Source organism: Drosophila subobscura, chromosome E, assembly GCF_008121235.1.
Source record: "Drosophila subobscura isolate 14011-0131.10 chromosome E, UCBerk_Dsub_1.0, whole genome shotgun sequence".
In the NCBI taxonomy this organism is placed as follows: Eukaryota; Metazoa; Arthropoda; class Insecta; order Diptera; family Drosophilidae; genus Drosophila; species Drosophila subobscura.
In genome coordinates, this window is record NC_048531.1 from 2,401,410 (window position 1) to 2,427,101 (window position 25,692).

Genomic DNA, 25,692 nt, shown 5'->3' on the forward strand with positions numbered 1-25,692 from the left:
TGATCCAAACCTCCAATCTACACGAAAGTCTACCTCTCCTACACGGAACATACTCTCCTACATACCTTAAGTTGTCATGGTATAGGCGAGAAATGAGCAAATTCCGACTAAGATTCCAACCCTTTTCATTAACAGGCTGTCCACAAGTTGTAACTTCAATAAAGTGTACACTAATGTATCTCCTAATGGATTTCTCCGCATCCGTCGGAGCGGAGCGGAGAGTGAGAGGAATGTGCGGCTCGTGAAGTGGGCCGACAGAAGTGGCCAACAAATACATACATATGTACATACACACATACAATGTATGAACATGGGCCGCATTTTTGCTGAACTTGAGAATTCAGAGTGATGGGCACAGCGTGCGAAGAAATGCAACTAAAAGCTTTATGCGGATGCTGCAAAACGCCGGCTGCTGATTGCCATTGGGATATCCAGATCCCGTGGCTGCCTAATGGACACGGAAATCTATGATCAATGAGCTATGCATACGGGCAAGTCCACTGAGGACCTTATGCAATGCTTAACGCAGCCCACCAGCCAGACGGGAAATGTCACAGATCTCATTTTAGACTGCAATGAACGTAGGCCGCAACAAATACAAATTCGGGTATCGGTTTCGGCTGGCCAGGCGAGACAGGGGGCCAATGGGGGCCAGGAAGTAAGTCTGAGCATCGGGCCGGCTTCTCCCATCTCCTCGTTTTCCCTCCGTGTTGGTTAATTGGAGAGAAGCGTGTGAAAAGTCTTCGCTCATCCACCCGATGCGAGATGGAGACAGACTGATGACGGCTCTGATGGCTCCTGAGCGGTTGGCCCCAGTCATTGCCGATGCGTGTTACCGTGTTACCATATCGCTGTCATTCCATGTCGTCCAAGCTAATGGCTCCTCCACCCTCCCCTTGTCCCTCTCCTCCTCCTCCCTGAGTGTGCCTGCATTGTCACTTATCTCTCCCATTATGGCCATCGACTAGATGTTTTTCTCTTTCTGTTTTCCACAATTAATTCAGCAAACTGGTTGCAGCAGAGTCTTGTCTGGGACAGATCTGCCACTGGTAAATATTTATAGACCCATGGATGTACAAACATACGAACATATGTATGCTCGCTCCGCGGGCTGCTCTTCAGCTTTTCAAAGGCAAGCTGGCCAGTCCCGCAGCGGGTGGGGAAGGATGGATGTGGAAGGATAAGTACAGTCCAGGAGGAAAGACTTTCTGTTCTTGCTTTCTAATAATAGATTTCTTAGAGGAATTGTACACTATTATTATTAGTATTATTATTTCCGCCCGTTCAAACTTGAATCCCCAATGACTAGATCTGGTTTTCAGGAATCGCAGTAACAAATGTATGGACGGGCAGCCAAAGCGTCCCCGCAGTACCGGTAGAACGAAGCCAACACTTTTTTATTTTTCTGTATTTTGGGAACTCTTCACTGGGCTGGACTGGACATATGTCGCGGATAGGACCGGAACGGACCGGACTGGAGCGGATCGGACCGGACCGGATCGTATGGGATCGGAGCGAGAACTGCGAATTGCGCGCTGCCTTTGTCTTCGTCTTCACTGGCAAATGGCTCGATGCAAACTGATTTAGCGGAAAGCTTTGCAGGAGTTCAATAGCATAGAAACAGAAAGAAATGCGATTTATTTGCTAACCAGGTTGGCAAATAAGCTGCCAGGGGGTGCAGCGGGTGGCTTGGCACGGTGCGGGACGGGACGGTGGAGAGCGAGTGGAGCCAAGTGGAAAAAAGTGGAATAACAAGAAGCGGCCAGGCGTCCAGGCGGCCTAGCGACCAAGCGACCAAGCGACCATCGGACTGGCAACTCGTTTGTCCAGAAACCGGAGAAGCAATAGAAGCAACATAAGAGGAAGAAGCCGCAAATTGCCACGCGCAGAGCGGGGTGGGGAGATGGGATGGTGGTACGATGGGATGTATGGGATGGTTTACTGCAATTGCAATTGCACTACGAGTACGAGTACACACGCTGCAGTCATGGTGGGGTTGGTGGTTTCTTCGGTTTCCAGTTGCGCCTCGACGCGTGCCTTTTCCTCTTTCCCTCTTTCACTCTGCCTCTGCAGACCAGTCTACCAAAAAACTCAGCCAGCATATGATAATGTTGGTTCGTTCAGTTTATTAGGTAACGCTTGTGGCAAGACCATTGCATTTCGGTCTTTCCTGCCACACAGAAAATTTCCAAAATTTACTAGGCCTAAATACTCGTGGAGCAAATGGCAAATGGATTGCGAATCGAGGGAAATGTAATGTATCAGTGGGGGTGAGAGTGGATTCGAGGAGGGGATATAAGGCTCACCCTGCTTCCCCTCTTCCGCAGTATCAGTGGAGTTCACTGATCTCATTTCGCCTGAAAGCTCCCCCAAAATGAATTTCATTATTTGAGTCTCCAGATAATGCAGCTAATCAGTTTTGCAGAGTTGTAAACTCTTTTCCATGGCCTGGCATTTCATCAGCATTCCAACGAACAGAACAAAGGAGTGAATCGATCGAATGGGAGCCAAAGTCAATGGCCACTGCTGGAGATTTGGTCATTACAACTGCTGATACATACTGGTGGAATGCCAACAAAAGCACCAATTGAATTTGATTAAAATCAATTCACATTGATTGCACCACAGCAACAACAACAGCAAAAACAATGCCAACAAAAGCAAAACAAATAATCCCATGAGGATTCCCCAAGTGAACAATACACTTTGTTGGTCATATCGATGGGAAATAGTGAAAAGTATCCAAAAGACTCACCTTCAGGACAATCGACAGGCTGCTGGCCGTCGCCGATTCGGAGAAGACGCTGTCGTGGGACTGCGAAAGAGTCTCACGAGAGTAGTCCCTGAAAAGAGAGGAAGAACATCAGATGATATTAGACAATCTCGCATTGGACAGCGGTGGGATGGAACTCACCCATCGACATCTAGGAGGCGGCCCTCGCTGAGGCTGCGCTGGCTATCGGAGATGTCGGCGGTGGCGCCACCACTATCAGTGCTGGCGTTGCTGTTGCCCTCCCGCTCCACGCCCAATTCCTGTGAGGAGTCGCCGACGCTTCGCAGGTGCCTCTGCTGGTGCCGCTGCTCTGAGAAGTAGCTGCTGCGGCTCAGACTACGGGTCTCGGGAAAGACGGCCACGCCGACGCCCATCTGCTGGCGATGTGTCTGGTACATGGCGTCCGCCGGGAACTGTTGCTGCTGCTGCTGCTGCTGCTGCTGGTCGCTGTGTTGCGCCTGTTTGCTGGCCCTCTTCTTGCCCAGGAGCACGCTCAGCAGTTCATCGCGGTGCGATCCGTAGGACTTGGACTTGGGCAGCGACTGCGTCTGGTAGCTCTCGCCCAGCGACTGGTGGTTCTGCGGTGAAGTCGGCGAGGAGGCGATGGCCGAAGACGCTGGAGCGGTCACGCTGCGCAGATTCTTTTCGCTGGAGCTGCTGACCGGCGGCGGCAGGGTGTTGCAGGAGCCAGGACCTGGACCGGGTGTAGTTGGGGATTGGCTAGCTGTCGGGCTGTCCGCAGAGCTGTTGATGGTGCGACGCCGGAAGATGCGGCGCAGGTTACGAAGCGGATGGAAGCGACGACGCTTCTGCTGCTGCTGCTGCTGCTGGAGTTGTTGTTCTGGAAGGATAGAGGCCCAGGATCAGACATGAATTTTGATACGAAAGCATTTTTACATATTTTATTTTGAAAACTTGGAGACATTTAAAGGTGGGCTTGCTGTGAATGCTAGTTACCCATCCGCATCCGACCTCAAATCTGCCAAGTGGGACACGAACAGAACCCCCGAAACAGGACTAACATGAACATTTTCAATTGAACAATATCTAATAAATGAATGCCTGTTTATTTTAATCAAAAATTCCGGTTCCCAGTACGCGGAGGGAATCATGATTCCGATTTCCATTCTCAGTTACTCACAGCCCAGAGACCATCATCCATCGATTGCTAATAGAATCTTTGTCACTTCCCCTGGCCATGAACACAACAGAAGAAAGGAGAAGCGGGCCCGAATGAGCGATAAGAAACAAACGAAGCGGATCGAAAAACATGCCCATAAATAGGCAAAAAGTGGAGGGCCTCCCGCCATTTGGGAACTCCCAAGTCAACGGAAGCGGGAGGCAGAGGGTGACAGGAAAAAACGTGACAGATATAGATAGTGCACCCACACTGAGAGAAATACTACACTCCGAAGTGCCGAACCAACTCAATTGGAATTTGGTCTGTACCCCCACCACGGGTTTGAATCCCGGATATGATCGATGGAAATTATATTTTTTAACCCAATATAATAGATCTTTTTATACCCGGTTCTCGAAGAGTACCCTGCCTCGTGTGTGTGGCTCTTTGGGAGGCATACAAAAGTATTTACTAACTGAGTACCGAGTATACAAGTTGTGACGCGTAGGAAGCGTCTCACGTTCCTCCTCAATTTCAGTGTATTTAGATCGGCTTATCAGGTTTATCCACGTGCACCCCCAGAAGTATATTTATATTATATATATGTATGCAGATCTCGAAAGGGGTTCAGGGTTTTAGGCCAGTCCATAGACGTAATTGGCCAGAATGGTAAAATGTAATCAATCGAAGTGGAATTGCTGCGTCGCCGTCTACTACTCTCATTGTGGCTGTGCAGCACCTCAATAATTTTTATTTCATTTCGATAGTGCGATAAGATGGTAAGAAAAAGAGAGACAGAGTGTGACAGGCAGGTTGATTTCCTTATCGATCGATACGGAATGTTGAATGTGGAATACTCGTACGCACTCGTACATACTATTACATATGTATGTACATAGCTACACTATCCCCACCCCAGAGCAAAACATCTTTAGATTAGATCCACGCAATGGAACTCCACTTAAGATGATTTCACAGTCGAATCACCCCTCGAGTGGCTCTCTCTTCGGAGAGTTATCATCCTTGTCATCCTCATCTGGAGCAGTTCCTGGAACTTCCCAAGTTATTCACACACCAGTATGTGCTATGTGTCATTCGCTGGAAGAAAGTTCAGTCAACGCAGGCACTGTGATTCTCCACGTAAAGTCTGCATTCCCTTTGGCGGCTAATAAAGTGTACGGGTATACTGTATTAATTAAGGAAAAGAGCCCAACAGAACGGAAGCCACTATATATGTACGAGTACGAGTCTAAAAAAACAGCACAGCACACTGAAGACAACGCGTGGATTGGACCTTCCCCCATGGGTCTCTAATCAGAGGTATTCGGGGGTCGGGATGTGCCTTACCCGCCACTCGTATGCAGGTCACGTTTTGGGCCACGGCACGCGAATACTGCCAGACAGTACAGATATACAGAAACATATACTATGTACGGTGTACAAATATATGCAGACATACGAAATATTTGACGGATACTGACTGGTCATCGCTTGCTTACTCATAAAAGGTCGCTGACGGACAAGAAATAATATTTGTGTTCCCCCAAGTGGAGCAGGAGGAGGGCACTCGCGCGTCATTCTATTTATTCCCTTTGGGGGGTGTCTCGAAATTGCTTGGGGACCCTGCTAATGGAATTTTAACCGCCAAACGGTGGCAGAACAGGTACCGAGTACCGCCCCACCTCCGGACAAGTGACAATTGCTTATTTATAGAATGCTAATTGGGTCAGTTGTCTGTTGAGGAACGCCTTTCCCTTCTAGCTGAGACTGGCCTTAATTTTCATTTGGAAATTTAAATTGTAAAATCAAACAAGGAGGAGCTATCTGTCAAATATATTGGAAGTACTTCATATTTCTACTCCATCTAAAGTCCATTGAGCAATATCTGTTTTTGCTTGGGTTCCCGTTTCGATAATTTTGTTATTTTCGTTTTTCGAGTGCCGTCATCATCGCTTGAATTTCCGCGAATGTGGGCGAAGTGTTTGGGTCTTTGTCTCCGTCATTGTCAGATTTTGTAATACATCAAAATAGACTTAGCGTCTTTTCAATTTGGCAACATGATGCACTGTCTTTTCGGCTGTCTCTGCGAGTGCTCACTGTACTGGGGACGCGTGGGCCGGCGGAGTGTTGCCGCTGACAGTTTTACTGACACCAATTCCAAGTCCAACTCGATTCCATACGATTCTCGATTTGCAATTCCAAAAAGGTTCGGTTCGGCGAGTGGGTTCATTTATTAATTAATCATTGGCAAGCAAACTGTTGCCACACACCAAACAACAAACATCATGCAAATTGGCAAACGGATTTTCAGCCCCGCTGCAGTAATTGGCGACTTTTGTAAGCCACTGCCGCGAGTACATGCCAGAGTGTGTGAGCGGATGTGGGCTTTGCCACTCTTCGGGAACTCTTGGGGAAGGTCAAGTGAGCAGCGGCCCTGCCCTGCCATGCCATTCCCAGACTTGGCAGAGTGGGCAGCTTATCCGCTCAGCCAGTGTGCCGCGTCCACTCACTCGTGTGGCACAAGAATGGAGGCCCCGACAGTTGCACATTTCAACAACAGTTCTTAAAAGCGAACAGGTCTTGCGGCCTTCAAATGTTGAATACTTACGAGTATTCTGTATAGACTCGTTAACTCGTAAGTAGTTGCGAGACAAGCTTCTAAAATTGGATATTCTTTCAGTGGATTAAGTAAAGCCGAGGCAAAGCCTTGAGTTCGTTGCTCAGCCTGAGGGGGTCGGCGCTGCACATGATTAACTAGCAAAGAAAAGGACTAGTCCCTAGTGCAACACTTTCCTAAATAAAAATGATGTCAATACAAATATCGCTCGCTTGTTGCTGATAGCGTTTGTTTGATCTGGCGAACCCTTGTATTGTATTGAGTACGGGTGGAACCACCAATCATTGCACAAATCTGCCATCAGGCAACCAACTACGAGTGCCACAAATCGAACAGAAGAGAAGATAACCAATGTCAAGTAGTTTTTATGCGTTACAATTAATTGAACTCGAAACTATCCCCAAATACATATAAATAGCTGCAATATTCTTATCTGGCTGTGGAATTAATCCACGATTTCTTATAGGCTGCTTGTCTGTTAGCTTTTGCACTATTTCGAGGGCACTGTATACCTACTCTCCTATTCCGACCTATCGATTGGTCTTATCCCAGACTTTATTTATTTATACCACCGTGCCTGATAAGCAGACAGCAGCGAGTCTTTTGTATGGTTCTTTGGTATGCCAATCTCCCAAGTTGGCCAAATCGCACAAAGACGTTGACTGCCAGCGGTCGAGAGCGTGCTGATGGCCACGGGCTTATCAGACCGACGCCATCCCAGAAACACTAACAACAGTCGACACACTGTGAGACGCACGAAATTGGTTACACAACTAGCGGCACTCGGCACTTGTCACTTGGCACTTGTCACTTCAATTAGAGGTAGAGGTAGAGGTATCCAGCCACGGGTTTCTTTGAGGCCTGAACTGGGATTGAACCCGAAAAATCATCGTCGCTTGATTGCATTTCGCTGGCGTTTATTTTTCGACTTATTTTACTGGTTATAGAACTGTCTCTGAGTAGAGTAGTGAACAATCTGCTATGAAGGAATGGGAATTCCGTTTCTATCCTTGTTGCCCCGCAAAGAGTAAACAATACATTTTATTACCTGTTCAAATAATTGGGAGCCGAAAATAGACGCAGATGTTCTATTCAATTGAGGAATTCCTCGCGATGTTTACTCCACTGATTGTTGCTTATTGTAAACAAGTAAACATCCACACAGCAATTCGTACATATGTATGTACATATGTATGTACATATGTTTGTATGTATTTGTTTTCTTTTGAAATATTGAACTTCGCTTCACAGAACACACACACACACACATAAAATGGCACTCTACTTAATGACTTCTCGCTTTCTTATGTATTTCTTGGTGTTTTTCCAATAATATTGATTAAAATGATGTTGAATTGATGTTGGATTGATCGAACAGCGATTATGAGTGCGTTTTCGGTCGGGTGTTGAGTGTTTCAATTCGATTCCACTTGGATGGCAATCAGCGACAGTCTGCAGCGACGACAATTCAATTAGTGCAATAACCGGCGTACGAAATCGTTTCACCTGTACAGGTGGAGCGGAGCACACGGAATGAATTGAATCAGAGGGACAGACAGCAGCGCAATGGAAAATACGACCCGGTACACACACACACACACATACACATTGAAAACGGAATCGAAATCGAAATCGAAATCCACGAAAACGAAACGAAGCGAACGACGCCAGCCGAGGCGAACTCAACTCAGATCACACAAAATACTGAACACTGAACCCAACTGAACCGACGGAGCCCCAAGCGAGCACTGCAATCATCGACAGCGTCTCATGTCTGGCGGGCCTATTGGTTGTTGCGTCGCACTCTTAGCCAGGTTGCCAAATCGGTCCGCTCGTATTTGGCGGCAGGTGTCTGCAAGGGGCGACGGACAGCATTAACAGACCTTTGTCTGGCAGGGGTTAAGCTGACTAACCCAATGGGTCTGCCTGCACAATGGGCCACATCGGACAGAGCCAGCTTTCGTGGAAGGTCGACGTTCGTTTTGTACAAGCTTCGGAAAAGCAAAGTAGTTTACAAATAAAACATTAATTGGCCAGAATATTGGACAGACTCATTATGAATTTGCCCCTCGAAAACTGAGGATACTGAAAGTATAGTTCGTGATCTCACCCACTGTGCAGCGACCCGTGCAGCATTTATCTAGGCACAGAAATGTATGCTGAAATGTACAGAGTACGCTTGGTATGCACACACACACACACGAGTATGTTCCGTTATTGTGGATGAAAGCTTGTTGTTGTGGAAGTTGTCATAACAACTAAAACACCTAAAACCGCCCCAAAATGAATAATATCCCATTCCCATTCGTGTTCCTATTGGTATTCCTATTTCGACGCAGCATATTCGTAGAACATTTGTGGTCGATTTCTGCTTCGCATCCGCATGAACCGCCGCAGTAGAAAGTCGTCGACGTTAATTAGCACGTGGGTGGAGGTGGGGCTGCTTGTGTCAGCATTACCCACAATTATATAAACATTATCCAGTTATTCGGTTGGGACCACCAGCTCAGCGAGCAAACAAAGCCCGATTCACAAGTAACAAAATCTGAATATTCGTATGCTCGTATTGTGCCTAGGCCTTTATCTCGCGCTCATTGTATCTGCATCTGCAGCTCTGTTCGTATCTGTATCTCTGCTGCTGGTGGTGGTGGTGGTGGTGGTGGTGGTGTTAGTGTTTGTGGTGACGGTGGCATCAACAAACCGAAAGCCAAAAGCCTCATCTCATTATGCACATACGAAACGAACCAACTAACGATCCAAGTTTTGCTAACGGTCTCCCACTCACAGTCCCAGTACAACAACTGCGGGACCAGGGTATTCAGACATGCGCCGCTTTGTTGAACCTTTTCCTTACTCATTTCCTAACAGTTGCCGACTCAAGTGAATATTGCGTACCTTCAGGAATAGCTGACATTTGTAGTAAATCCTTAAAATTGGATTTAAAAATTGACCCTTTTTAAATTTCACTACATTAACCTTCAGCACAACCCTTCTGAATAGCCTACTCCAACAGGTACTTGATTGCCATGGATCCCAAGAGTTCCTACAGCTAACCTTCAGGGATGGGATGGCAATCAAACCCACCCCCTCCCATTCCCATCTGGGAATCCATCAGGTGATGAACAGATGAAGAAGAAAGCTGCCGTATGGCAGGCTATTCCCAGAAAGCGAGAGTCGGGCCAAAGGCAATTTCATAATCCGAACTTCCACACTTGAATGATTCAGTGTTCCCGCGCTGTGGCACATAAAATAAACAATCAAGCAACAATCGAACTCATTCCAAGGATATGCGACTGTCTTTTCTGCTCTGAGTGTGAGCAGAGCATGGGCAGAGACTATTAGATAACATAACTCACCAGCATTTGCAGGCTCGTGGCCATCGTTTCCGGGGCTCGAAATAGGCGTGGAGGTGGCGGGACCAGGCCCAGACCTGGGCCCTCCATGCGACCTGCTGATGTTGCCCTCCGGCAGTGACAATGGACCATCGGCACTCGCATCCAACTCCAGCTCCAGCGGCGGCGAGTTTTCCCTCACACACGACATCAGGCCGGAAGACATACTGAAACGAAGCAACGAAACAAAAAGTGAGTTTGTAATTTTGCCGTCATCTGAAATGTAACAAATATTTGTAAGGTATTGGGATGGTAAATGGATGTCTTCCGCAATAGTTCAGGTACGGTTGCAAGGGCTGGATAACTTTCCCGTCACTCACTTGTCCTGACACCCCGCTAATGGATCGCTCTATGTGACTGCTCCTGACACCATGGGGATGGATGGTTGGGGAAATTAAATGTCATATTGAATTCACCATAAAAGCCACCCAAGCTGACAGCAGCCCAGCGTATGAAAATCATGTCATTGCAGTCTTTAACACTATTTTACATATCATTTTAAATATTGTCAAAGCGGATGCTAAATTGGAATCCATATCTCCATTCTTTGACCTCTTCGGAATGGTTCGGCTAACAGCAGCCCTTGTTCAGACTCCTTTCGGATGCCACATGAATCTCAAATGTCTACTTAAATCCATAATAAATGCGAGTATGTGAGTAATCGGTTGTAGAACCCACAACCCATTCGTTTAATGTATCAACCCATAAATAAATGTCATGCCCAGGCCCAGGCCCTGGCCCAGGCCAAACAAGAGCAAAATGCATTTACCATTAGTGCAGTAAATTTGCTTGAAATTGGATGAAAGGAGCGGCAGGGTGCAGGCAGCAGCAGGGCGGCGGACCAAAGGCATTTCAAGGAAAACTATTTTCAAATAAGAATTTGTCTCTTCTGCCGAACTTTGTGGCCTGTTGCCGATGTGGATGCTGCTGCCTCTGCACTTGGCTCGTATTGTTTCTGGCTTCTATCGGCGCCAGACGAATGGGACATGAGTAATGGGTCTGAAGTGAGTCACACCAAGTTCGGGGATGCCGAGTAGTCACAGACGCTGTAACATGTACATATTACGTACGTGTTGCGTGTTCTCACAGTACAAAAAGCATGCACATCAGCAGCCACATCGGCCAGGTCCTGTTAGTCAAGCTGGAGAAATTGTTCTCCAATAAGGAAAGTCTCTGATTTGTCTCCACAAAGGAAAAACACACAGCAATACCAAATACTACAGTTGGAATGGATGTAAGTAGGTGTCATGCCCGCACTCTCGCTTAAAAAAAAAAGGCACTTAAACAATTCGTTGCATACTTTCGGGCACTACATTCGTGTAAAATGCGTGTTGGGTTCGTGTAAAATTTACATTTAAAGTACGTATTCATATTTCCTATTATGGGCATTGCAAGATTGATTCATTTCTCGATGATATTCAGACTTATTTTAGCGAATTGTAAACTAGTGGGAAAGTATCTCGGAAATCATCCTTCCCATGATAAACTCGCTCGTGCGATTAAGAACGTGCGATTAACGCTCCAGAAAGCCTCTTCACATAACCAAATTACCGCAGCTAACCACATCGTTATTGGAGCTGTCCAAATACTGCCTCAGGCTGACATCTGACCCTCTTTTGGGGTAACGAACCAGGCACCCACCCAGCTGCATGTGGGCCCAAAGTATTTATGGACTAATTAGTACACCCAGCCAACCAACCCCTTGAGCACCCCTTCGCGCGAGTTTCAGTTTTAGAATTTGCAGCGCATCGAAATGGAAACTGCAGCCGCAGGTTCTTGTCGACACTTGTGGGTGCAGTACAGTACCCTCCCCGAGGGAGGCTGACGAAGGGGATGGATGATGCTGGTGCTCATTGGCACTACAAATGAGCAACACAATCCACACACACACACACACAACTGGAAAATTTTCGTTTCGTTATTGCGTTGATTAATTAAATGGCATGACTGCCTCCGGGGGGGTCTGGCTCTGAGTCTGAATGGAAACCAGCGCGGGGAAGAGAACCAGAAATATGGTTTGGCATTGAACTTGGGGGAATGCCAAGGCTGAGTTCATTACTGGATGCAGCCAATTGAGCTGGGAGTGTGTGGGAAATGGGCACGCTGGCTGTACGAGTTGAAGAATCATTCGGATCACCACAACTAACTCCCAGGAGGAGGCAAGATGTAGTCGAACATTTGGCCACAATGCAGGCTGTGTACGAGCACTCGATGGTATCTGAATCTGCGGACGAGTGTGGATATCTCGACGGGAAAATCTTACAAATTAGCTTTGACTTTCATTTGCATGTGTGCAGATGCGCCAACACTCTCTCACCTCTCGATGCATCTGCGATGGCAAAGTGGGCAAACATTCAAGTGGAAAAAGAAAACAAAATCCACCAAAGAGAAAAGCTGTCTGTCTTCGACAGGCGAATCTTTGCACTCCCTTTCAATGCGTTTCAGACTTGAGACCATACAACTCACCATTCACGATGCTGCAATTGGAAAACCCTCTGGAAGAGTATCACAACCAAAACCCAAACAAAATCAACCAACAGTAAGCAGAGGCAGCCACAACCAACATGATAATTACGAGTGCGAGTATGCACAGCATTTCGAGAGGTGAGCCCCAAACACGGCTCCTTCGCGGTGTATAATTTAAGTTGCCCATTACGCGAATTTGCCAACTTAATTATGCTGCGGCCAGGCGTGTGGCCAGACAATGGGACAGGAAAGCATCTCTGGGAGCTCCATCTCTAGGCGAGCAGCGCAGTTCTCAGCGGCGATTATGGCCTTAGAGCGAACACTTGTTAGCGACACCTCAGCACAAATCCCAATGGTAAGCAAACGTCATTGCGAGACGGCTCTAAAGAGCTGGACAAATCGAAAAGGAAAGTGCCCCTGACCGGAAAGCGAAGACGGGAGACAGAAGACGGAAAACGGAAAACAAACGAAAGCCAAATAAACTCAGAGAAGAAACTGCATGCTCATCGGAGTATACTCCGACACTTCGACTACGACACTGCTACTCTGGTGTATTACCGCACTGTATGGAGCTGTCTGCCATTAATTGTTATGACCAACACTTCGCAGGCTTTGGCTTTGCACAATGCACGGATTGGGGGCGGTGATTCAGTGAAGGTCGCCTCGAATTGTGAAAATGCCTCAAAACTCAGACTATAGCTAAAGTTAGACACTTGAAACGGCAGCGCAGTTACTCAAGTGGATGTGAATAGCTTTTTGAATGCAAAATTCAAATCGATTGAAACCAATTTGCCACACTTTCATTGTCGATTATTTTGATGGTCTTCCTTGTGCGATTTCCTTCAGTTTTAGTGCGGATTTTAATTAAAGCATTTTCGAGAGTATTGCTTTTGCTTTCCAATGACTCATTTTCCTGGTTGGGGAAATACTCGTGTTCCCCCAGCAAGTATACAATCTACACGGATTTGCAATGATTTGTTCAAGTTTCAAGAACTGCAAATGTCACACAATATTTACCAAATGGGCGTACCACATTATCTCTGTTTGTGCTTCCATAAAAGTGTGTAAAACACTTATTGGTTATTGGCACAAGGAATGTACAATTAGAGCAGCACCCAAGATTGCTCTCACTTACAATTCCTCCCTTCCCTTATCGATGTGTAAGCTCACTCGTAATGCTATTCGATTGGGGCTCACATCACCCATTCTCACAAATCATTCTGTACATGATGGATGATGGATATAGAGCGTAGAAAACCAATAGCAATGGCGATGACGCACTGGTTGCTGATACTGTTATTTTCGGCCTGATGCTGCCCCCCGACTGCCACATGGTTATGATGTTCCCATTTGCGGTGTATGCTACCCACCGCGTATCATCGATGCTGCGATCCAAGTCCGAATGCGAAGCCATTGCGGGGGATCGTTTGCACAGATGTTTGTCCCACTGAATAGTGCTTCCTACAACATATATTTATTTATTTATTACTACACCACACACTTGTTCCCAGCTCCGAGAACTATCCGCGATGCCCGCAACTTGTGGCTGCTGTCGATAACAGGAGTACGGCTTTTGGGGCTCGTTCTCGCAGATGTTGCGGGGCCCCAACATGGGAGTCTGTGCCTCTTTGTGCGTGTCCAAGGTCAAGGAGCGCAACTGCGAGGGCACTCCGACTCACACGAATGGCAACGAAATTGAGAGCGTTATCTCAGAAACATTTCAAGCTGATTTGTCTGTTTTTTCTCCCTCTACCGAAGATCTAAGCCCGTTGCATTTGTACACAATTTGCATAAGGGAACTCAACATGTTTTATCAGGTATTATCAGTATTAGCTTATTAATAAAACATTTACCCAAAAACATAAATGTTGCCAGCCACATGTTGCCAGGACACGAGGTTGTCCTCTCTTTGCCGTCTGCGCAGGCCCATCCCATTCGCACTCACAGAAACCAAAAGTGAAGCATACAGCCTGACCTAGTCAACGAAATCGTCAGAGGGGTGGTCGGTCTGTCACTGTATAACCAAATAAGGCAAAAAGCACCGGCGAGACATCCTTCCCCCACCAGCAGAAGCAGATACACACAGGCAGAAAGTTGCCAATTGAAGTCCATTTCCCAGATACATTTTCCGGACTTTAATACGAACTCCCTTTCGAGACAACTAAGGACACAACAAGGTTGTCCGTCATCTGGAAACACTCTTTAACTGCAAATCCTCTCTCGAAACAGTTGAATATACAAAAATGTTTAACCGGGCCAGATTATGCGGTTCGAACAGCTGGCTTCAAGGACGTTCATTGCCGAAGGTTTGCTGCCCACTAAAAGCACTCATTCTAGCTGCATGATTATGTATGTGGGTACATTTCAAAGTATTTTTATGGTAATCAGAATAAAACCCCAAGACGAAGCTCTCATTACCATAACAACAGAGTCGTTGCTGCTCGAAATGTACCTCTCCTCTAGGTCCCAAATGGTGTTACATTCATATTTCATATACATGTGTACATACATATATGCACATACACTCACAGAAAACACATAGTACATGCACAACAGTCATTAATATATGTATCACAGAAGTTGTAATAATATTCTCATAAGGTGTTCGGGGTTTTCTTTAACATTTTTTCAAGTGTTTAAGGGGTCTCGTATACTCTACGATTAATGGAGCAGCACGTGTGGTCTGGCCCTGCGAACTTTGAGTGCTTCCTTTGCTCATGTAAACATAAATTCACCTACAGCCCGAAAAAACAGACAGAGGCAACTCTGAAATTATTCCCTCTGGATAAACAAAGAAGTAAAGAAGTAGCGCAATGTTGCCTCGGAGTGTACGAGACGACATAACTTATTGGATTCACCCTGAGGAACCATTGCGCTACTTACATATGTACGTATGTATGTATGTATGTATGTATGAATGTATGTACATACATACATATGTATGCCTGCATGTACGAGTACTTGTACTTCCATAGGAGCAAGCAAATGTTGCGAGAGAATTATGAAAAGTTCCCAACTAAGAGCCAAAACTAATTTACTTTTATTGATTTCCTAGAGATCAAAGGGAATTATGATTATTGTTCGCTGCTGAGCTTTAAGTGTTTTTCCAATCGAGGCAGTTGCCCAACTTACCTGAGGAGGTATCTTGATGTGAAAATGTGGTTGCTGAGAGAAGATCGACCTCTCCTCTGTTGGTTCTGTTGCTTAATCGAATCGTTCGAGTTGTCGTTACATGGTTCGAAGGTCTTTGAGTGGTGATCTGAAACGAAACACAAAAACACACACATTTAGTAAACTTTCAGTTTGGGTGGGAGGAGTGATGGTGATGTAATCCCAATGCATGGACCACAAGGTTGAATCAGCTGTTCTCGAAAGGGAACATGTGCGGAGCATGTGCCCCACGCGGACCAATGCCAAGCACACGTCAAGCAAGTTCTACGCGCAAGCTGACGTACAGTAAAAAGTCGTGGTAAATATTCCTCCTGCTAAGTAAATCAATCAATACATTAGGCGGCCAATGGCCCAGAAAGCGAATGTGAACTCTGTGAACCCCATGGACATAATCAGAAGTCTCCTGGCTCAGTTTCAGGGTCAGTCCAGGCCCATCCATTGGCAAGTGATAACGACGAAGAGTCCACCGTAAATCTTGATTATCCCCAGGCACCACAATGGCATAGATGGGCCCAGCAAGCCCCGCATTACGTAAGTCTGAATACCAAAATACGAAAAAACAGACTTCATTTTGTCACGTTCCAGCCGAGCCAAGCCCGAGCCGAAGTCCATCCCATTCCGTGGCCTAAAGAATTTTGGCATTGGGCTAGGCTGCTTCCCTTCCCCCAGATATTCCTTAACCCCTTAAATTTGCATATCCATATCGCATATCATGCGGAGTATTGAAAGCTTCTGCCCCATTATAACTGTATGAGGCCATCCAAGGACTGCCTTCTCCCTCCTGATGTGCTGTGATGTGTGCGTGTTCCCTGCTGATTTGCATAGAAATGGCCCAGCAGAAATGTCGATGGCTGCCCAGAGAGAGCACAGGGGACAGGGATGGGATCCTTACCTACGAAAGTAAAACTCGACTGCAACGAGCCTTTAGTTATAAGAGAAATAAATGCCATTAAATAAGTCGCACACAAATGAAATGGAAGTGAGGGAAAGTATGTACATATACGTACATCCTAACTAACTAACTTTTTACTCCTCATTTAAATATGTCTATTTAGATTTGACTTAAGTTTGATTTAAAGCTACAAATGAGCTCCAATTTCGAATAGAATTTGAAATCTTGTAAGATAGAAACACAGATAAAAGCGAAACAACGATACGCTTCTATCGAAATATCTTGTAAATAAAATGAGGAATGTTTAATGACGCGTAAACTGGTAGCTTGATAATTGTTATGCACTTACTTCCCTGACGAGCCGTACGTACCCAGATCTAACTACCCAGAAACCCCATTCCAGGCCAGGGAAACCGAGAGTCGTCGTCTTATCGTCATCATCAATCGCTGAACAAGTAAGTATGTAAAAGCTGAGCTGGAAAATTAATGTTGATCTGATTTCTACGCACTTCCAGACATCAAGTATGCAACACAACAGCAACTGCAACAGCTGCCCACAGCAACCACTCGTGAGTGGTGGTGAGATGTTTATGCAAATGGCTATCGGATCGTCTTGGGGCTGGCTAAGGCCCAGGCCCAGGCCCAGGCCCAGTGGCTTAGAACGGACGGAAAACTTTCACTGCCCACACACGGCCGTAGGGCTGTGGTTGTCTAATTGGTTTGTCCGCGTAAGCGCATCCGAAGATTAATTGCAGGGGGAGAAATATCTCTGCGAGAGCACTCACAATGGCCTCAAAACAATGATGGAAAGTAAAAGTTTGTTTTCGGAAATCGAACAATGTAGCGAATGATGATGAATCCATGAATTAATTAACAGACTCTCCTCCGGAGCTCGATCCGAACATGGTTGGATTCTGAACGGGTTTTGGCGGCTCTTGATATTAATTTTATGCACTCAAATTCGTTTTGTTTCTGCCGTCTGTATCCATAAAACTTAATTGAAGTTCGTATTTCAATTCAATTCAGTTCGTTTGTTCGTTTTCTCCAGCATTTGTTTTGGGAGAACATTCCAAAAACAGACAAAACGAAAGCGCGAAATGCAGAACGACGGGCGCCGGTACATGTAAACGAAAACATTCCGACCATTAAGAAATGAAATAATAATCCCGCCATCGAATTGTTCCCCTTAGCTCAGAATGAAAGGAAAACTCGAATTAAAAAAGAAAACTATTTGTGTACGTCTGCGGCTTCTATGCCCTTTTAAAGGTGATATTTTTTCGCTCTAAGTTGCAATTTAATCAGAATACTATTCACCTTATAAAACCTTTTTCTTGCGCCACCCACGGTTGAATTATCGGTCAGTACAGCATTTCGCATAGATCCCAGAGAGGACTATAGGTACTTTATGTGTGCGCTATGGGCTAACATCTGACAGTATTCAGGATTCAAAGGCTGAGAATTTGCAGATGGGAAAAGTGTGAATTTCCTTTTCCTGGTTGCTGCTTATTTTCGCGCTCAGTTTTTGGCACTTGGCAAGTGCCGCAGACTTGTGTACGTGTATGTAGGTCAGTTCGGACGATGGGTTACTGAACTCCCGTCCGGCGGCCAAATGTATTTATGGAGAATTTGTCACATACCAACAAACGTACATAGACGTACTCACACTCGCACTCGCACCCTCGTAATATTGTGGGGCCAGAGATGACGATGAGGCCAGCGACTGTGAGACTGCGCGACTTCAGTGCGGGGTGGTAAGGCGAAACTTCAATGCCAAACGGTCCGTCCCGTCCCCAGGTGGAATACGTATCTACTCAGAAGTAATGTTTTATGCGCTCATGGAAAAGTAAAACTTAACAAGAAACTGAAAACTGAAAACTGAAAAACTGTGGAAAACCACACGACCACAACGTGAGACCGAAAAGAGCTGCTGCCTTTATAATAATAAAAATATGTGTGTGAGGAACTCCACTGGGCTTTTGTTATCCGCTGCATCTATGGGTTACGTGTATTGGAAGACATCTTCGAATGCGGCCGTTTATTTGTCTCGAGCTTCAAGCTGTCTGCTTGGATTCGTTCAATATGCAGTTCTTGGATGAACTCCCTCATCCGATTGGGTCTGTTCTGGCCTGCCTCAAGTGTGTGCTCCCAGAAGACTTTCAAGTTTCGTTCCAAATATCGACAAAATCATCATCATCATCATCATCGATGGGGGGGACACAACGAGACGGGCACAAAATTAACATTTTCTAATTCTCCTCCACTCCAATGTTGTTGTTTTTTTGTTAGCCGTCTCCCGTATGCCTCTCTCTTCCCATCGTGCTTGGCTGACTTTGGGTTGCGGCTTGGGTCCCCTTCCATCTCGAAAAACATAAAAAACGAACAGAACTTGCCACTTCAGCGGGGGTCTGGTCTGGCACGGCTCAAATGATGGAAGAGCTGTTCAATAAAACAGAGAGAGGCAAGAGATTCTTCATCTCATTTCGCTTATGTACATATGTATAGATATATGTATGTATGTACATATCTACTTTACTCATACGGCACTGGCACCAGCACCCAGCACCCAGAGAACTCGTTTCTGTTAATTGTTGCGTTAATTTGTATTCTCTGCAGCCAAAAACAAAAAATATTAAGAATTACCAGGCCCCTGCCCTCACTCTGTTGCCACACTTAATATGCTCTGATTGTGTTGAAAATAGAATTATTGGGCTGGCTTCAAAAGTTGATCGCATGAGCGCAAGAACCATTCACTTCAAACTATGAAGAACTCCTGAAGCAGCCCACTCGCTAACTGGTCTTAGTTAGTCATAGTTTTGCCGGCCGTTAGTCATTCACCTGGACCGCACATACTCGTAAAGATTGCAGCGAGCATGGGGAACAAAGGAACATTGTTGGAGCGGTGCGATGCGGTGCTCGTCTTGGGGCCATGATCCATAGCCGCGATCTCTGAATCGAATAACCGATGAGCCATCAAATGGAATATCGTGAGGCTTGCCTGCCCAATCGACAATGAAACGAGTCTGAACAGGCTGTGGAAAGACTGGCGGTCGATCAGGCCGGAGCAAGTCCAAAGCCAATGGAGCATAGAATGAAGTAGCGGAAGCCCAAATCGAACAGAATCAACAAAATTGTACGAGAATTACGGCTGCACATGCATGAGTCGGTCCCTGCGGCAGGGGAGCGGAGCCGCCGAAGGGTTCCTGCCGAAGGAACCTGTTATAAAATCAATGGCAGGGGGCACCGACCTCAGCGCTGCCTCGGAACATTTTCCATTCATTTGCCATTGCGGTGGGTCAGCCATGAAGACTGCCGTAAAATACCTTTGCACATCTGATTTTATTCAGTTAGAGCCCCAAAATATTGTTCTAACTCAGCTCGCCTCGGAATGGGTTTGGATTGGAAATTAAATCTCCATCAGACAACTTTTCGAAGAGGTTTTTGCATACGCATGGGGTACTCAATAGCAGCGTAACAAGGAAAAGCCATTCAATGAAAAGCTGGCGAAAATCAGAAAACTGTAGCCGCAACAAGGAGGGGAACGGGCAAGGGGACTGAAAATGGATTGAAAACACTCAGCGAATTCCTAAGGCCGAACGAACGCTTGAGCAATTTGCAAGCATGCTGAAAATGAAATTCAATTGCGAAATTAAATTTCATTGAATTTAATTGTTGCAATGATCAGATCGAGCACCCAAACAAGCCAGGCCAATTCAGATGAAATCAAACGCGTCTAATCTGAGCCGTCCAAGCGTAAAATTCGATGAAATAAATTACCTATCAATGGCATCTCATTTCACTTTTGTTTTATTCTATCAAAGGGTGTGGTCCGGTCTCGTACGGTCCGGTCCAGTCCGGATGCTGAGAGTCTGCGATAAAAGTGGGAAGCACGCAGCCACAAGAAATGCATTCAAATGTATATCTGTACATATGTAGAAATGAAGGTCTTATCAGCTGTGGGTCAATGTGTTTGTTCCACACCATTCAAAGATCGCCTCTTAACCGTTTCCTTTAAGTTTCGAAGCTGATAAGCTCGAGAAAAGGAAAGTGAATGGAAAATATGAATACTTAATGAATCTCTAATGAATCACTTACGAAGAAAGCAAGAAAACTTGTTGGTTTTCGATTTGGGGAGTCTTGGAAACCAATTAGTCTTTTATCTATGATAATTTATTAAAGAACAAAGAGCTCCATTCACTGTGGTCTCAAACAAAGCATTTGTTAGTGAAATTGTTAGCTGGAATCGTGATTTGTGATCACAATTATTATGAATATCATATCCATTTCATCCTAAACAATGATTCCATTTCCATCTTTTGACAGCTTGAAATAATTTGGCTCTTCTAGAATATCTTCCGTACATTCTTTTGAGGTTATCCTAATGAGATCTAATGTTTACATGGTGCCATGTACATATGTACATATGTATGTATGCCTTGGACCCATACCCTAACAGCCATCTGATATCGGTACTGAAGAACATAAAAGCACTGTCCCAAATGGGAAAAATTGCGAAACGCGCAAAAAACAAGAAAAGATGCTCGTACATATCCGCTAATAGCGCACAAATTATAAAAGAAAAGCATCAAAAAGATTGGCCAACATTAATGGGTAATCTTTTTATTTTTAACCTTCTGCAAACCATTAAAAGTGAAATTGCAAGCACTGGGACTGGGCCTCCATCCATCCATCTGTCTCTTCTCCCGGACACAGAGCCGGACATGCTCTTGGCGATGTTGGGAGTTCGCGTTGGAGGTGCAAAAGATTAGAGCGGCCAGAAGAAGGTTATTTCGCTTTTCTTCTTGCCCTAATGAAAGTTGTCCGGCTCCGCTAGCGGGAGAAGACGACAGTTTTTCAACATTAACCCAAATAGAAGTAAAGCAGCCGATTAAAAATAAAAACCGACAAACCGAAACACAACAAAGCAAAGCAAAGCAAAAATAGAGGAGGTCGAATGTGTGCCATTGTGTCGATTGAATATTTGATTTAATTCGTCCGAATCCAAATACGAGAACGAAACGAAACCTTGTAATTATGCAGAAGAAAGAACGGTTAAAAGAGAAACACTCTCCCACTCCCACTCCCTCTCCCTCTCCCTCTCCCGCTCTCTCTCTCCCACGTGCGCTACCTGCAATCTCTTCTCCGCTTTACGAAACCTGTTGATTCCGATGAAAATTTGTAAGTTATGTCTTTGTGCGACCAGGTTCTTGCTGTTTAGTAATTGGACATGCAAAGCACGTGCAACCCCTCCTCAACTCTCCAACCCGCCTGCACAAAACCCTTCACTTCACTGAATGACGTAGTGATGTACCTAGTGTGTTATTGCTGTTTGTATACACTTGCCAAGAGTACTCTCCCAACCTATTCCCAGTTGCAGACGGGCCGTCGCTAAGCTAAGAGACATTTTTCCATCAGTGGTCAATCGGCAAGGGTATGCACAGCTTCGGTGCCAAGAGACAGCAACTATTAGTGCACAGTCGTCTCGTCACCTGTTCTCTTGGCTAGGTTTCTGCCTGCCACCGTGAAGGTCTTTACTGGCTCGTCATCATCATCGTTCTGGTTTAAGCATTAGACGATTGCCAGATACACCGATACATACATATGTACATATATGTGCATTTGTAAATACATATTTATGTACATATGTATGTATCTGTGAGCTAGCAAGTAGCATAACAATTTGTATGTGTGTCATTGTGGCAATTGATTTGAATCGCGTGCATGCAACCTGATAAACCATTGTGAATGGTGTGAATATGGAATACTTGATATGTTTTTATGTCTTTCGCCTTTTATGCCTTGTTACTGTTACGTGGCCTGCGCCTCGAATTGCTAAGTAGTTGGCCAAAACGGATAGAAGTATAATACAATATATTAAATAAATAAATGTTAATTTAAGCATGTATGTACATACATACGTACATATTCACTGGCATATAAACTGGCAGATTGTGCTCTGTTCCCCAAATCGTTAAATCAAAGCTATTTCTGTCCTGAAAATGTTCAACGAAAAATGTGTCCTATTGAAAAATGGGATTGAATGCAAAATGCCTGCGAGTCAGCTGCATTGTAATTGCTGTCGGCTGGATCGTTGGGACCACAGTAACAGTCACATACTTGGTTCAGGCGGGTAAGTTCTGGCACTGCCTAAGCATTAAGATTTAAAATTGAGCAGTCCCTCGATGTCCACAGAAACGGAGAAACCTATAATAACTCTTATAATGGCCATCGCTGACTTTATGACGACGGCGTGCTCGATTGTGGGATTAATTGGAGTTATCAAGAGAATTCCATTGGCCCTTCTGCCTTGGGTCCTAATGATGCTGGTTTCCCGGAGCCTGGAAGTTATTTTCTACATTATCTTTCCACTGGAAAAGAAATGGCTGTCCGGAATGTGCAACGCGATAGGCTGTCTCACGATTCCATCCATACTCTTCATCATCGGACTTATAAGTAAGGTTAAATTCTACATGAGGTGTTCAGCTGTTGACAGCAGCGATGTCCTTTACAGGTGTGACGGCCATGTCGATATTTGTCATATATAAGTACTACGACCACCTGCGACACCACGATCGGTATATTGAGGAATGACATGTACTACGTTCTCTTTTTGACGATCCTATGTACATACATATATGTATCTCTCCAGCCACCCCACCATTAAAACTAATTGTTTTCTACTACGTAATAGCATTAATTAAGTTTAATGGGGAGGGCCTCGACTACCGAGGACTACACACCCAAAAGTGTCGGGAACAATGCAAATTTCATTCGAAAGTGATGTATGCATATGTACATATGTATGCATATGTATGTATACATATGTATTTATTTGTACATACATATGTACATATTTATACGTTTGGGGATTGTGAATCATAGAATCCATTCCGTTTGTCAGAGTCTTATAATGAATCAATATGAAAATGCAATATGAAAATTTCATTTCTGGAAGGAACTTTTCGAATCATTGTTTGTGTGTTTTTCTGAGCCGTTTACCACTTTTCCTCTATTAACTCGGCTCGAAATGAGCGAAATAGGCGCCCCTTTCCCCACCCGTTTCTTGTGTTTTGATTAATGGTTGCGTTACCATTGGGATTTAGTGCGCGACTGACTGCGACTTTGGCTTAGGAGGTGGTCGGTACTGGTACCCAGACCCGGCCCAGCCTCCCCTCCACCCAAGCAACTACATATTGTACATACCTGCGGCATCTCTCATGCTTTTTCAATTACGTTTTAGTGTTTGAATTTTGCGCCACAATTTTTAATGCCGAAACCATATAGGTGAGCATGTGTGCAGAAATAAGACTACAAACAGTGCTCCAAAATAAAAGTCTGCTTGGTTTGTTCGGCTCGTTAGCAGCAACAACAACTCGGCCACATTATTGCGAGGCGAATGAAGAAGAGAGGCAGACCAACACACAAAAACTCGACTGAAATTTGTTTCAAATTTTTGAAAACTCACTTTGCAATGGCGGAATGTCTTAGTCACGCCACCGGCTGCAATCCGCCCTGCCCACAGCAAGGTACCCACTGTTGCTACATCGGGTACTAGCACTAGTACAAGGCAAGCACACTCGAAATAAATGTTTTTGCTAAACCAAAGCCATAGACAATAATTGCGCCAAGAGCCTTAAGAGACTTCCAAGGTCGTATGTAAACGTTCTTCTTAATTATGCAAATAATGGCGTCAATTGAAATGAATATAAATACACATTTATAGAGAAACAGATGTAAAATAGATATCTTGTTATCTCTTAGTTTATTTACTGGAAATTCGAATGGAACGAACTCGATAAGTGGCACGTCGTAGAATAATGGAAATTGTACCAGGAATAGAGTGTGAGTGTAGAGCTCGCATGTTTCTGGTTAGATAGTCTGGAAAACAGACTAAGAATACTTGGGGATCACTAATTTGAAACGTTTTCTCTCGACTTATTTTGGACCATCGGAAATCACCCATTGAACACACATTTCAAGTGGCAAGACCCCATATGAAGACAGGAAAGACGAGTACAGGAAAGGAAAAAACACAAAAAAAAGATAAAGAAGGAAGGCCAGCAGATACAGGGAGTGAGAGATGCAAATGGAGAGACAACTCCATTCTCGGGGTAATTCGAGACATTGCTAAGGGCACAAAAATAATCAAAATAATCCGTCGATGGATAAACGCTGGAGGGCAGGTCAAAAGGGAAGACAAGCAGACAGACCCCTCGCAAACACATGGGTGTGCGTGTCCTCGGCAAACACTTGAGTCTTGTCTTGTATGTGAGAGGCATATCGTTCATCGGGCATTGGGTGCATCTCTACTGAAGTGTATCTCATGCAGGCCAACTCCCCCAGCCACACCGCTGAGTCATTCCCTTGGCCACGAACAGGTTGGTTTGTCACATACTGGCTCACACATCCTCGTACATATGTATTTATGCATATATGTAAATACATACATAGATACAAATACACACAACTGCACAAATATTGGGCCTACCTACGCCCAAGTGGAATGAAATGGTCTGAAAATGCCTGCAAATTAACAAAAAAAAAATAAAAACAAATAATGAAAACAGATTTTGTCGAGGGTTCTGTTAGTTGATACCTATTAGGGGAAGCAACCCATGGATTTAAGGCCGAAGTGTCTGGACTATTTATCTAAGAACAAGTCCAAACATTTGCGGAGAAGTTAAAAGAAAATATTATACTTTACCCCAGTTCAGGGTTACGAGTGCGAGTACATGCCATATACACAAATGCCCACTGGAAACCTGCACGCTTCAGGGTATAAATAAAAACAAACCAAGAAACACAAGACGACAAAATATACTTGAGCCCAAGACCAAGCTCAGGCCTGGCCCCAGCCCCCATACCCGATGCAATCGGCCAGCGAATTCGAACGAAAGGTACTTACAAAAGTGCATGCGGGTTCATTTCCTGTTTGCTCTTGCCATTTCAGCTAGCTCAACGCGCTGAGTGGCAGAAAGAGAGAAGGGGAGAGTGGACGGTGGACGGTGGAGAGAGGCTTCTTGCCATTTTGCGACGTCAGCTGAGCTGAGCACCAATCAGAAGGGTGGGGTGGCGAGCAAGCAGGCTTCTGGGGCCGAAGCGTTGATGCCCTTCCAACTGGATGATACTTGTTGTAGCATAATCCATACTTGTCTCTCTATGGATTACAATTTTCAAATAACAAAAACTTGTGTTGAAAATTCGTCAATACGTTTTAAATCTATTTACGACCTTCAATTGGTATAAAGTTTTTTGCATCAGTTT

General features: G+C 45.0%; 1 protein-coding gene across 2 annotated transcripts in view; it reads right to left on the reverse strand.

Moving 5' to 3' along the window:
- Positions 1-25,692, reverse strand: part of LOC117890121 (serine-rich adhesin for platelets) — a 33,340-nt gene that overhangs the window by 5,893 nt on the left and 1,755 nt on the right. Inside the window, exons 2-5 of one of the 2 annotated variants that reach the window (XM_034794799.1) lie at positions 15,501-15,627; positions 9,867-10,069; positions 2,915-3,614; positions 2,756-2,843 (exon numbers count right to left, since the gene is read on the reverse strand). In XM_034794799.1, the coding sequence (XP_034650690.1) occupies positions 2,756-2,843; positions 2,915-3,614; positions 9,867-10,068 (990 nt within the window). In that variant the 5' untranslated portion in view covers position 10,069; positions 15,501-15,627. Of the gene's footprint in view, positions 1-2,755; positions 2,844-2,914; positions 3,615-9,866; positions 10,070-15,500; positions 15,628-25,692 lie in introns of those variants that run through there. The other variant, XM_034794798.1, reaches the window with a different exon arrangement.